The 14,557-nt window shown below is 41.1% G+C and overlaps 1 protein-coding gene and 1 pseudogene across 4 annotated transcripts in view; one reads left to right on the top strand and one right to left on the bottom strand.

The window, feature by feature from the left end:
* Positions 1-14,557, bottom strand: part of PSEN1 (presenilin 1) — a 70,830-nt gene that overhangs the window by 34,315 nt on the left and 21,958 nt on the right. For 2 of the 3 annotated variants that reach the window (XM_080648517.1, XM_080648516.1), the window contains exons 4-5: positions 4,367-4,620; positions 1,682-1,823 (exon numbers count right to left, since the gene is read on the bottom strand). In XM_080648517.1, coding sequence (XP_080504643.1) covers positions 1,682-1,823; positions 4,367-4,620 — 396 coding nt within the window. Of the gene's footprint in view, positions 1-1,681; positions 1,824-4,366; positions 4,621-10,167; positions 10,288-14,557 lie in introns of all 3 variants that reach the window. The other variant, XM_080648515.1, reaches the window with a different exon arrangement.
* On the top strand, positions 10,620-11,955 carry LOC308253515 (small ribosomal subunit protein eS26-like; annotated as a pseudogene). Its single transcript has 3 exons — positions 10,620-10,643; positions 11,377-11,487; positions 11,738-11,955. The product of its transcript is annotated as a small ribosomal subunit protein eS26-like (transcript).

Below are 14,557 nucleotides of genomic sequence, written 5' to 3' on the forward strand. Positions count from 1 at the left end.
CCTTTCTTTTCCCTCCCTCCCTTCTACTACCACTGAAAATCAATGGGTAAAATCTCCTCAGGTGAGGGTTAACAACAAAGAAAAAATTAAAAAATTAGAATCACAGTTTTACATTCTGCATTTTAACATTTAATTTTTTGTTACAGATATATTCTGCCAACAAATATTTTTAAATGTCAGTAATATCCTATATAATAAAGAGGTAATATGCAAATTGACCATCACACCCTCACAAGATGGCTGCCTATGACCAGGCCATCAAGGGGTTTAATGAGGGACGACCAAATGACTGAACAAGCAGGTTGCATGGGGCGACCAGGCCGGCAGGGGGTTAGTGAGGGACGACCAAATGACTGAACAAGCAGACTGCGTGGCGACCAGGCTGGCATGGGGGTTAGAGAGGGATGACCAAACGACTGAACAGCAGGCTGCATGGGGCAACCAGGCCGGCGGGGGAACCGTGAGGGGCGACCAAGCCAGAAAGGGGGGGGCAGTTGGGGATGACCAGGCCGGCGGGGGGCACAGTTAGGGACAACCAGGCCGGCAGAGGAGGGCAGTTGGGGGTGACCAGGCCGGTGGGAGGGGGGGCAGTTGGGGGTGACCAGGCCAGCGGGGGGGGGGTAGTTAGGGGCGACCAGGCCGGCAGAGGAGGACAGTTGGGGGTGACCAGGCTGGTGGGGGGGGGGCAGTAAGGGGTGACCAGGCTGGTGGTGGGGGGCAGTTAGGAGCAACCTGGTTGGCAGCAGGGGCAGTTAGGGGCAACCAGGCCGGCAGAGGAGGGCATTTGGGGGCAATCAGGCCGGCAGGGGAGGCAGTTAGGGGCAATCAGGCAGTCAGGCAGGTGAGTGGTTTGGAGCCCGCAGTCCAGGATTGTGAGAGGGATGTCCAACTGCTGGTTTAGGCCTGATCCCTGGGATGGGGCCTAAACCGGCAGTTGGACATCCCCCAAGGGGTCCCAGATTGGAGAAGGTGCAGGCTGAGCTGAGAGGAACCCTCCCCCGCCGCCCCCCCTCCCCGTGCATGAATTTCGTGCACCAGGTCGCTAGTTATACTTACATAGATGAACCGACAATTTAACCTTTTCCTTATGCATGAATTTGTGTTTCTTTTTTTTTCAATTATAATTTATGCTAGGATGAATATCCCAGGCTGCAAATATTTTCAGCATTTGTAATTCTTTCTTCAGAATAAATCATGAAAGCAAAATTACTGAATCAAAGTCTAGAAACTTTTTCTAATCATTATTGACACATACTGGTTTGTGACTTCACAAAAAAAGCTAGATTAATCTTTACCAAGTCAATAGGTAAAATATGTTAATTTGTTATTTTAATATGTATTTTCTGTTGTTGTTAATCGTCACTGGAGAATATTTTTTCCACTGATTTTAGAGAGAGTGGAAGTGGGGGATAGAGAGAGAAACACCAATGTGAAAGAGACATATTGATTGATTGCCTCCCGCACATGCTCCTGACTGGGGCCGGAAATGAACCTGCAACCAGGTTTATGCCCATGACCAGGAATCGAACCTGCGACCGTTTGGCAAGCTGTCACTCCAACCACTGAGCCACACCAGCCAGGGCTCAGACCTTTTTCTTTACTAGACCAAGTAAAGCATAGGTAGAAAACCCAATCATAAAAAGAATATGGTGGAAAGCAAAGCTCTGTCTCTCATGCTCACCTTATAGCACCTGTATTTATATAGAGCCACCAGGAGAATAGTCATGACAACAATGACGCTGATCATGATAGCAGCATTCAGAATCGAGTGCAGGGCTCTCTGGCCCACAGTCTCGGTGTCCTCTGTGAACGGAGTATAGATTCTATAACAAAACAAAACACAAAGCCTCAGATAAGTGTTAATGGATAGATATCCCAAGCCATATACTCTCTCCAACATGAGTTTTGTTTCTCTGATTCAAATGATATATCACTTTTGCCCATTTCATCAACCTAGTCAAGAAGTTTTAACTTAACAAAAATAGCTACTGTCAAAAATAGTGTTTCAAAATAAAAGATATCTAAGATATGGAAGTTGTGAACCAGACCCTGACTCCATCTAGTGGATGCTATATCCTGAAATAATTACCTCAGCAAATATTCTTTCTCCACAGCTTCTTAGGATTTGCTAAAGAACCAGGTTCTGCCACATAAACTACTGAGGATATAAGGGATAGTCAGCGGAAGTAATATGGCTTATAATTATTATCTTTCATCTTTAGGGTGACTGCAACTGGGGTTGTCTTGAGATAATGTCACATATCCATTTCCCCCTTGTTTCTCATTCACACAAAAATATTTTTATTCTAGGTGCCAATGTTCCCAGCTAAAAGACTTTAGTTCTGACTCCCTTATAGTCAGGTGTGGCCATGAGACTAAGTAATGGCCAATGAGTTATAAGCATACTATATTGTGTGGAACTTCTAAGAGTTAATTCTGCTGAGAGATGTTTTATGTCCTTTTCTCCTCCACTCCTTCCTGCTTCCTGCTGTCTGAATGAAGGCTAGGGCTCCAGCACCCGTAATTACCTAGAGTATAGACCCTGAAATAACCTAGAGTATAGCAATAAAGAAGAAAGGAGCCTGAATCCTTGATGAATGTGAAGCCACTATTCCAAACTGATTGACCACCTCTACATTACTCCATGAGAGATAAAACATGTATATTATTTAAAGCAGCTGTTTTGATTTTCTATAATCGGGTCAGCAAACTTTCTGCAAAGGATTAGAGAGTTAAGTTTTGTGGGTGATATGGCCTCTGCTGCAACCATATAAAAGCCATTATATATAATTATATATATATATATATATATATATATATATATATATATATATATATATCATATAAAAGCAGGCAGAGACAACATATAAAAGAATGGACATGGTTGTGTTCCAACAAAACTTTATTTACAAAAATAGGTGACAAGCAGAGCTGCTCTGTGGACTGTGACTTGCTAATCCCTGTTCTATAATATGTAGCCAAGCTAACTCTAATTAATACAGAGACTATTACTCAATCTCTTTTAGCTATTATCTCTATTATCTGCTGATACTCATTGTCATAGTCTTTCTTTCAAAAATTAATAGCTTTGCCCTAGCTGGTTTGGCTCAGCCGATAGAGCGTCGGCCTGCGAACTGAAAGGTCCCAGGTTCGATTCCGGTCAAGGGCACATGCCCGGGTTGTGGGCTCAATCCAAGTGGGGGACTTGCAGGAGGCAACTGATCCATGATTCTCTCTCATCATGGATGTTTCTATCTCTCTCTCCCTCTTCCTTTCTCTCTGAAATCAATAAAAATATATTTAAAAAAATAAAAATAAATTTAAAATAAATTAAAAAAATTAATAGCTTGCCTTTCAGAACACCATGCATTTTTTAAGATACTCGCCACTTTCAAATTCTAAAAGTTTTAATATATTTAAAACTTGTTTGAGCCCCACTAGGGTCCTAGACACAGAACTAGGTGACTTAAGAATCAAGGGCTGACACCAACAGCACCAGAGAATCTACACAACAGTTCCCCAAGAGTAGAGTGCCAGCTTGTATTAATTCTTCATCCTTTCATTTAACAACTTTTTTTTTTTAAATATATTTTATTGATTTCTTACAGAGAGGAAAGGAGAGGATAGATAGTTAGAAACATCGATGAGAGAGAAACATCGATCAGCTGCCTCCTGCACACCCTCCAACTGGGGATGTGCCTGCAACCCAGTTACATGCCCTTAACCGGAATCGAACCCGGGACCCTTCAGTCTGCAGGCCGACGCTCTATCTGAGCCAAACCGATCAGGGCTCATTTAACAACTTTTATTACATACCTCATCCTGGAAACAAAGTGCTCTGAAAAGACTTACAGTACAGAAGGAAACCAGGTGTTGAATAAATCATGTAAATAAATTTATATTTGCATATTGTTACAAGTGAAAAAGAACAGGTTTCTATAAGAAAGTACCTAATTTTATTAGTAGGGTCAGAACCATTATATTTGGATTTAACATTTAAGCCAAGATCAGAAGGATGATAGGATTTAATCCACTTATATTAGAAAAAGAACATTCCAGGCAAAGAATAATGGGCTCAATGGCCCTGAGATGGGAAAGATTACCATTTAATGCTTTACTGGCTCTTTACAAATAAATTCAGCCCTGTCTTAGTGACAGCATACAGGAAATATATTTCTGTAGCTTTCATTTTCTCTACTTAAAGCATCAAGTAATAAATAACGCCTCACTCTCAATTGCTTCTGACTGAAAGAACTCTCTGGCCTTCATACTCCTTCAGTGCAGAGGCCTTCAAGATAATGATTACATGCAATGAAGAAAAGCTATGCTGACCTTGAGAATAATAAAAGAAAACATTAATACATACAACTGCCCATCCTTCCGGGTATAAAAGCTGACTGATTTGATGGTAGCCACCACCACCACCATACAGAGAGTCACAGGGACGAAGAGCATGATCACATGTTTGGCGCCATATTTCAGTGTCAGCTCCTCATCTTCTTCTTCATCTTGTTCCACCACCTGCAGTGTGTTACCCTGGGGTCCTCCATTAGACAATGGCTCAGGGTTGCCCCGCCTCCGCCTTTCATTGCTGTGCTCATGCCGTTCTCTACTGTCATTCTAAAAGCAAAAGAAAAGCTTTTTCAATATGTCAGACTCTCAGCAGAAACAAGTTATATCAAAAACAGAAAATGCAAACAGTCAGTCCTGAGATTAACAACAGGCTCACGATTACTTGAGTTCTAAAAACCGGAGGTAAGAAAACCAATTTAAAAGAAGTGTGCAGTTAAGAAATCTAGATTATTTACCAAATTCCCTCAAGGAACCCAGGTCCTCCCTTTCACCGGGGTCTTGGCTTTCCTCACTCTCTCGTTCCATTCCTAACCTCATACAATTACACTCACCCTTTGAGGTTTGGCTTAAAACTGACACCTACATGAGAACTTTATTTGCTGCAGCTTCAAGCAGAGAAATCCCAGCTTTTCCAACTCATGAAGTGCTTTCTACCTGTGGTTTTATAACAGTTATACAAAGAACTATCTCACCTCATTACCAATGAGACTTAAAATCCTGTATTGATGTATACGGGATCTCTCTGTAATTATTTCTTACAATTGCATGTAAATCTACAATTATCTCAAGTATGCAATTTAAAAAAAAATCTTTACAGTGAGAAATTAGGCCTTAAGCAATTATAATATCCTTGCCCTGTTCCCACTGTGCCCTGAATAGAGTCGGGGACAATAATACTTGATGAATTATGGAATGAAAAGAGAACCTTTCTTAGATTCTACTTTCCTTGGGCTCTTAATCCAAATACCACTGTATTACTTTTATCCTTATCCTGGGTTTCTACTTTCTTATTCTTCAAGTTTGATTTCCTTTTTGGTATCCCTACTCATGTCTAAACTCAGTTTTTATAAAGGGTAGAATGAATCTCAAGGGCACTAATAATAACAATAATAAAAATATATATAAAAGCCCAGCAACTGGAAGGCGGAATGACCGGAACGACCAGTGGCTATGACACACACTGTGGCAGTCAACCAGCCTGATCTGGGCCCTGATTGGCACCCGGCCCCTAATCAGCCCTCAATATTGGGGGTGGGGCCAACCGGCCAACCTCCCTCGGCCCCTCCCCCTGGCTGGCCCCATTGGGGCGGGCAGGCTGGACTCCACCTATGCATGAATTCATGCACCAGGCCTCTAGTGATAGATAACAGGAAAGATAACAGATATTCTTCTCCTTCCTCAATGATAAAAGGTAGTCACGGTTGCTGGGAAGATGTAATCAACTTGGTTGAAAAAGGGTTCTCTTAGGAAAACATGCTATTCTCGTACCTCATTTCTGACTACAGATATACCTAATAGAGTATTACCATTATTCATTACAAATACATTACACCTTAATAATAGCTTAAAACTACAATGTACCAAGGATTGATATGTACTTTACATTTAATTCTCATATATACCCCATCATTGCCACTTTATAGGTAAGGAAACAGCCACAGCCAGTGTTACAGAGTGGGTTTGAACCCAGATATGCTTGACTTCAGAAATCAAGTTCTTAACCACCTCAATTTGCTGTTCACAAGACAACACGAGAGCTCTGCAGACTGTGAGCTGAGTTCTCTTTTACTTTAACTTTCAATATATTTATCCTACAGGTAATTATGAATTTTATATTTCAGGTACTCTTCTGTGGCAATACAGAAGTTAATTAGATGCTTGCTATCCGTAAGAAGTTCCTAAGTTAGTTTTAATATAGAATAAACATTATATTAGAGATAAAAATAAAGTGCTACAGGACTATAATTCTGTGTGGCCAAGAAAGACAATATAAAAGATACGTTTTTGAACAGAAACTTTAAGAGTGACTGTAAGGTAAGTGGGCTCCAGGCAGAGACCACATGAACTGTGGCGCAGACATGTGACAGTGCCATACAGACAACCAGTGAGTATTCCAGAGGTGGCTGGAGAACAGGGTCTGTCAGGGCTGGTGGAAGGAAAGGTTAGGAAAGGTTGTAAAGGACCTTGTTTGCCATGCCAAGGACTTTAGACTTTGTCCTGTAGGCAATAGAAAGTCATAAAAATTGTCAAGGTTGAGGAAGTGACACATCAGATTATGATTTGTAAGAAACTTGACTGAGTGGGGATGGAAAACAGGGATGTGTAAGGCACATTTCAGAAGCAGAATTGAAGGGCTTTGTGAATGGTCAGGAAGGAGTCAAGGATGACCCTGGAGGTTTCTAGCATAAGAAACTAGGGAGGTGATGATGACACTGACTGAGAATGGGAACACAAGATGAGTAGACTGGAGGAGGGAGATAGGTAAATGTAAAGTATTCACCCCAGGCAGGAAAGTCCAAAGGCAGTTAATAAGAATTTCAAGCTCAGAAGAGAGTTGGGAGAGGTCATTAGTTTCTATAGTTATGGAAATGAATGAACTCTCAGGGAGAGAGTATAGATGGAAAGTAGGAACAGTAGGAACTTATTGGTCATTAATGTAATACAACAGCTGTGGAAAGAAAAATATGCTAAGGATGTTATGTTTGTGACTAATGTTTAGCAACACAATTATGACCAACTTGACGGGTCAATTATGCACAAAATAAACTAAAATGCACTAATAACTATATGGTATTTGATAATGTACAAAGTACTCTCACATATCTCAATAATTCTTTTTATATGTTGAGAAGTGTTAGTAGGTGAACACTAAAGCAACTTGTCCAAAATCTCACAGCCAGTGCCCTAACTGGTTTGGCTCAGTGGATAGAGCGTCGGCCTGTGAACTAAAGGGTCCCAGGTTCGATTCCGGTCAAGGGCATGTACCTGGGTTGCGGGCACATCCCCAGTAGGGGGTGTGCAGGAGGCAGCTGATCGATGTCTCTCTCTCATCGATGTTTCTAACTTTCTATCCCTCTCTCTTCCTCTCTGTAAAAAATCAATAAAATATATTTAAAAAATAAAAAATAAAAAAAATAAATCTCACAGCCAGAAATCAGCAGAGACAGGAGTCAAATTCAAGTTTCTTGTTTCAAAATTTGTGTTCTTCCTATGGCACTACAGCTGTCCCATTAGGCTATATGAACAGTTTAACTAAGTAAGTCTAGCATAAAAGAGGCAATCATAACATGCTCATTCACATTACTCAACTGGAAGTTCTGGTTTGTAAAGAACATCAGCCAACCCCACCCTGCCCCACCCCCAGAAGCTGATATGGGAAACTAGAACACTGGTTAAGACACACACACACACACACACACACTTCCTCTTTATAGTACTTTGGATACTATTTTTAAAAATTGACTACATGTTTTAATTTCATTTTTTAAAGTACAATTTATTTATTTAAACAGGTAAAACATTCACGTGGTTCTGAAATCTGAGTATAAAAAGGTGTACAAATAAAAATTCTCCCACTTAACTATCTACTTAGTTTCCTAATCTCCCAGGTTACCACTGTCATTGTTCTCTGCAAATTCTATCAAAGTTTCTTCATGTAAATACAAGCAAATATAATACATAGCTTCATTATCCCTTTTCACACAAATGGTAGTAGCTGAATAAATGCACTGCCCTGCACTTTGCTTAACTATGTATCCTAGAGATTTTTTTACATCAGTACACAAAGAACATCCTTATTCTTTTTTTTTTTTTAGGTTATATGCAAATACACCATTTCTTCTTTTTTAAATGCTTTTATTGATTTTATAGAGAAAGGGAGAGGGAGAGAGAGAAAAACATCCACGAGAGAGAAACATCAAACAGCTGTCTCCTGCAGCCCCCCACTCCTTGCGCCCCCGCCACTGGGAATTGAGGCTGCAACCCAGGCATGTGCCCTTGAATGGAATGGAACCTGGGACCTTTCAGTCCACAGGCCAATGCTCTATCCACTGAGCCAAACTGGCTAGGGCAGAACATCCTTATTCTTAAAGACAATTTTTAATCATCTATATAGCCAGTATATAAAATGTCATTAATTTATTAGGCCAATCCCCTAATGACTGACATTTAACCTGCTTTAAACTTTTTGCCATTACAAACACTGCTGCAATCAGAATGCCCCCTATTAAGTTATTTCACGTGTGGGGGCGTATTTGTAGGATAAATTCCCTGAAGTAAAATTGCTGGGTCAAAGTACTCATCAGTAGAGATACTAATTACCCTCCCTATGAGTTGTATCAGTTTCAAGTCTCCTCAAAATAGGAAGAGTGCCTATTTCAACAAGTCCTTAATTAACAATCAGTGAATGCCAGGTACTCGGTGCCAAGAATATAGCATTCAACAAGACAGAAGAGGTTTCTGCTCTCATGAACTGATTTCAAGAGAGAGAGAGAGAGAGAGAGATAATAAGCAAGATAATTACAAAGTGGGATAGTACTATAGCAGGGTGATATGAGAAAGAATACTTGGGCCCTGGCTGGGTGGCTCAGGTGGTTGGAGCACTGTCCCAACCACCAAAAGGTTGCTGGTCTGATTCCCAGTCAGGGCACATAACTAGGGTACAGGTTTGATCCCGGGTGGAGGCACGTATAGGAGGCAACCAATCAATATTTCTCTCTCACATCGGTGTTTCTCTTTCTCTCAAATCAACAAAAACAACTACATTTCCTCGGATGAGGATTTAAAAAAAATACATGGGATACTTTTCTGAGGAAGTGACATTTGATCTGAAATCTGAAGGATGAAAAGATATGAAAAGCTTACTGTACAATGAAGGATTAACTCAGCAGGTCAGGAGTGTCCAAACCCTGCACATGACAAAAAAAGATCTGGCCTTGTTCCTGGAAAATAACCTCTAAACCCTTTCAATATATTGCTTATGAAAAGTGTTTGTTTACATGAGGCCTTGGGCCACATTGCTAACAATGTGATCTATGGTGGGAGTCTTGGCCCATGTGTTATCTGCTTGACTTTGGGAAGAGCTAGAGAACTATGGTCCGCCATATCTATCTGATATCCAATAAAACTCCTGGACGTTAAGGCTAAGTACACTTCTCTGGTTGGCAATACTCCATGCATGTGGTCACACTGTTCCCATGACTTTACTGGGAGAGGACAACTAGAAGCTTGTGCCTGGACCCTGCTCTATATTCCTTCTTCTGTTGATAGTTTTAATCTGTATCCTTTCACTGTAATAAACTGGAAGAGTGAATATAACAGCTTTTCTGAGTTCTGTGAATCCTTCTAGCTAAACACTGAACCTGAGCATAATCTTGGGGAATCCCAAATATACCTGTACACTGAAAACTACAAAATACTGCTAAGAAAAATTAAAGAACAAAAGCAAAAATAGACATATGGAACCACATCAAATTTTAAAACTTCTGTGCATCAAAGAATCAACAGAGTGAAGTCAACCATGGAAGGGGAGAAAAATATTTGTAAATCTTATCTCTAATAAGGGGTTAATATCTGAAATATATAAAGAACTCCTACAACTCAACAACAAAAAGCCAACCCAATTTTAAAATGAGCAAAAGTCTTGAACACACATTTCTCCAAAGAATATATACAAACTAGAGGCCTGGTGCACGAAATTCGTGCACGGGTAGGGTCCCTAGGCCTGGCTGTCAATGAGGGCTGATCTGTGGGGCAATTGGCGGGACGATTAGAGGCCCCACTTGCACCCGCCTGGGCCTGGCGCCGCCCGCTCACCTGCTCCACCATCGCGCCGGGGTCCCGCTCTCGTTGGGGCCCATCGGGGCTGGCAGCACCTCCACTGCCACCTGCTGCCAGAGCCACGTCGCTGATGCCCGCCATGTTCCGTGCCGCCCCCTGGTGATCAGCACACGTCAAACTCCCGGTTGGTCGAACTCCCGCCCGTGGGGACAATTTGTATATTAGCCTTTTATTATATAGGAAGGATGGCTAACAAGCATCTAAAAAGATGCTCAACATTACTAATCATTAGAGAAATGCAAGTCAAACTATAATAAGATGCCATCTTATACCCATTAGGAATGCTACTATAAAAAACACACACAGAAAATAACAAGCATTAGTGAGGATGCAGAAAAATTGGAACCCTTGTGCACTGTGGTTACGAATGCAAAAATAGTGCAGCTGCTATAAAACAGTATGGAGTTTCCTAAAAAAAGAATTATCATATGATCCTGCAACCCCATTTCTGGGTATATATCCAAAAGAACTGATATCAGTATCTCAAAGAGGTATCTGCATACCTGTGATCACTGCAGCATTATTCATAAGAGCTAAGAAATGGAAGCAACTCAAATGTCCATGAATACATGGATTAAGAGCCCTAGCCATTTGGCTCAGTTAATAGTGCGCCGGCCTGGGGACTGAAGGGTCCCGGGTTCGATTCCAGTCAAGGGCACATGCCTGGGTTGCAGGCTCGATCCCCGCTAGGGGACGTGCAGGAGGCAGCCAATCAATGATTCTCATCATTAATGTTTCTCTCTCTCCCTCTCCTTTCCTCTCTGAAATCAGTAAAAATATATATATTTTTAAAAAACCACATGTGTTGCCCTGGCTGGTCTGGCTCGGGGGATGGAGCGTCGGCCTGCGGACTGAGGGGTCGTGGGTTCGGTTCCAGTCAAGGGCACATGCCCGGGTTGTGGGCTTGGTCCCCAGTGTGGGGCATGCGGAGGGCAGCTGGTCAATGATTCTCTCTCATCATTGATATTTCTCTCTCTCTCCCTCTCCCTTCCTCTCTGAAATCAATAAAAATATATTTTTAAAAAAAACAACCACATGTGGATAAAGAAAATGTGTATACAAACAGTGGAATATTATTCAGCCTTAAAAGAAAAGGAAATCTTGTCACATGCTAAAACATAATACTAAGTGCAATATGCAAGTTACAAAAAGACACTGTAGCTCTCTCGGGTCCTCGTTTCCAAGATAACCAAGAAAAGAAGGAGTAACGGTCGTGCCAAAAAAGGCCAAGGCCATGTGTAGCCTATTCGTTGCACCAACTGCGCCCATTGCATTCCCAAGGACAAGGCCATTAAGAAATTTGTCATTCGAGCCGAAACCGGTTTCGCTCAATGGATAGAGTGTCAGCCTGCAGACTGAAAGGTCCCAGGTTCGATTCCGGTCAAGGGCATGTACCTTGGTTGCAGGCACGTCCCCAGTAGGGGGTGTGCAGGAGGCAGCTGATCGATGTTTCTCTCTCATCGATGTTTCTAACTCTCTATCCCTCTCCCTTCCTCTCTGTAAAAAAATCAATAAAATATATTTAAAAAAAAGAAAAAAGAAAAAGAAATTTGTCATTCGAAACATAGTAGAGGCCGCAGCCGTTAGGGACATCTCTGAAGCGAGTGTCTTCAACGCCTATGTGCTTCCCAAGCTGCATTACTGTGTGAGCTGTGCCATTCACAGCAAGGCAGTCAGGAATCGTTCTCGTGAAGCCTGGAAGGACTAACACCCCCACCCCGATTTAGACCTGCGGGTGCTGCCCCACGACCAAAGCCCATGTAAGGAGCTAAGTCTTTAAAGAGTGAAGAAAAGTTCTCGGGCGGTGGGGGGGGGGGGGGGAAATAAATGGAAATTATACTTTAAAAAAAAAGACACTGTATGATTCTACTTATATAAAGTATCTAAAGTAGTCCAACTCTGTGGGAGGAGGTGAGCAAAGGGGGGCGGAGGAGGAAGGACACCTATAATAATGCCAACATTAAAATTTTTAATAAAAAATAAAAATAAAGTAGTCCAACTCAAAAAAACAGAAAGTATAACTGTGGTTGTTGGGGATGTGGCTAGAGAGTCAGTTCTGCAAGTTGAAAAAGTTCTAGAGATCTGTTGCACCACAATGTAAATATAGATTAATACTACTACTGCACTGTATATTTGCCCTACTGGTGTGGCTCAGAGGTTGAACATCAAACCATGAACCAAAAGTTCACTGGTTCGATTCCTGGTCAGGGCACATGCCTGGGTTGCAGATTTGGTCCCCAGTATAGGATGTGCAGGAGGCAACCGATCAATGTTTCTCTCTCATCATTGATGTTTCTATCTCTCTATCCCTCTCCCTTCCTCTCTAAAATCAATAAAAATATTTTTAAAAGGATTTAAGAATGATTATAAGATTTTTTTTTAAAAGTCAAATACACAACTCTACTCTTGGATCATATTCTACTCTTAGGTGTATGAATTATATTGTACTCTTAGGTATTTACTCAAAATAAATAAAAACATATGCTGGCCAGCATGGCTCAATGGTTGAGCATTGACCTGTGGTCCAGGAGGTCATGGTTTGATTCCCAGTCAGGGCACATGCCCGGGTTGCAGGCTCAATCCCCAATATAGGACATGCAGGAGGCAGCCGATCAATGATTCTCTCATCATTGATGTTTCTCTCTCTCTCCTTCCTCTCTGAAATCAATTAAAAAAAAAAAAAAAAAAGAAGCTAGACAAAAGGGTATATATCATATGATTTCATTTATATAAAATTCTAGGAAACCAAAACTATAGTGGCAAAAATTTGATTAGTTGTTACCTAGGGATGAGGAGTAGTTGGGGAGGGGCAGGAGGGAAAAATTACAAAGGAGCATGAGGAAACTTTTGAGGGTGATGATTATGTTCATTATCTTGACTGTGGTGATGGTTTCAAGGATATATACATGTCAAAACTTATCAAATTGTATACTTTAATTCTCACCTGAGGTTATGTTTATTATTATTATTGATTTTAATGAGAGAGGAAGAGAGAAACATGGATGTGAGAGAGTAACATCAATTGATTTGCCTCCTGCATGTGTCCCAACAGGGGATGGAATCCACAACCTGGGTATGTGCCCCAATTGGGATCAAACCCACCACCTTTCAGTGCACAGACATGTTCTAACTGAGCCACACCAGTCAGGGCTAAGGCTACTTTTTAAAAAACTTTTTATTATGGAAAAATTAAAAGAAATACTGTCCGAAGTATGTAATGAAGCTCCATGGGTTCACTCTTGGTATTTCACATTCTATGGGTTTTGAAAAATGTGTAACTGTATCCATCATGCCAAACAGAATAGCTTCACTGTCCTAAAAATCCTGTTCTCTGGCCCTGGTTACTGTGGCTCAGTTGGTTGGAAGGTCGTCCTGTACACCAGAAGGTGGCAGTTCGATTCCTGGTCAGGGCACATATCCAGGTTTTGGGTTTGATCTCCAGTTGGGACGCATGTGGGAGGCAATCCCAATGATGTTTCCCAAACACTGATGTTTCTCTCTCTCTCTCCCTCTCCCCCACTTCCTCTCTCTGAGACCTATTAAAAAAGAGAAAGAATGTTTTTTTTAAAAAAATCCTCTGTTCTCTGCCTATTTATCCCTCCTTTCATCCTCTACCCTGGCAACCACTGATCTTTTTACTACCTCCATAGTTTTACCCATAAGGGCTATTTTTAAGGTTAAAAAAAAAAAAGTTTTGTAGCCATCATAAATGATTTCATTTCTGTGGCAGAGGGAAAGGATTACTCACTATATAAATGTTGTACGTTTCAGGGAGGGCGGGGTCCTACAGGAAGTGGTACGTGGGAAGCAAGCTCCTACACCATTATGTCAGAGGCATCATTTTAATTCTTTCTCCCTTCCCCTTATTCCGGAACCTGATGCAAGTTTAGGTCCAGCCACCCAAGGCAGGGCTAGTATTTCTCAAGCAGCGAACATTTGTGGAGGTATTTTTAATACAGTGTAGTGCCTGCCTGTTTTCTTTTTAAACCTTGTTTTCTGCCTGCCTTTTAAAGGTTTGTTTCTGTAAATAAAAGAAATACTATAAACAAGTTTCCAAAAGCTTTTAAGTTATAAACCTGTTTATAACATAGAAAGTGAGTGTTCTCCTAATCTCTGCCCCACAACATGAACATAGTGAGCAATTTTTTCAGAGCCTTGTTATGTAATGTGTTTCTGTTACTTAATATATCAGATGCCAGTACATATAAATATACCTCAAACTTAAATATTATAATACCAGAATAGTAATCATTATGATTATTGACCCATGTATGTGCTAGGCACTATGCTCAGCACTGAAGTTAGTTATAATTTAATCCTAAGACTCAATTTATTAATATTGTAAACTTCATTTAACAGATAAAGA

This window comes from Plecotus auritus (assembly GCF_963455305.1).
Source record: "Plecotus auritus genome assembly, chromosome: 1".
NCBI lineage: Eukaryota > Metazoa > Chordata > Mammalia > Chiroptera > Vespertilionidae > Plecotus > Plecotus auritus.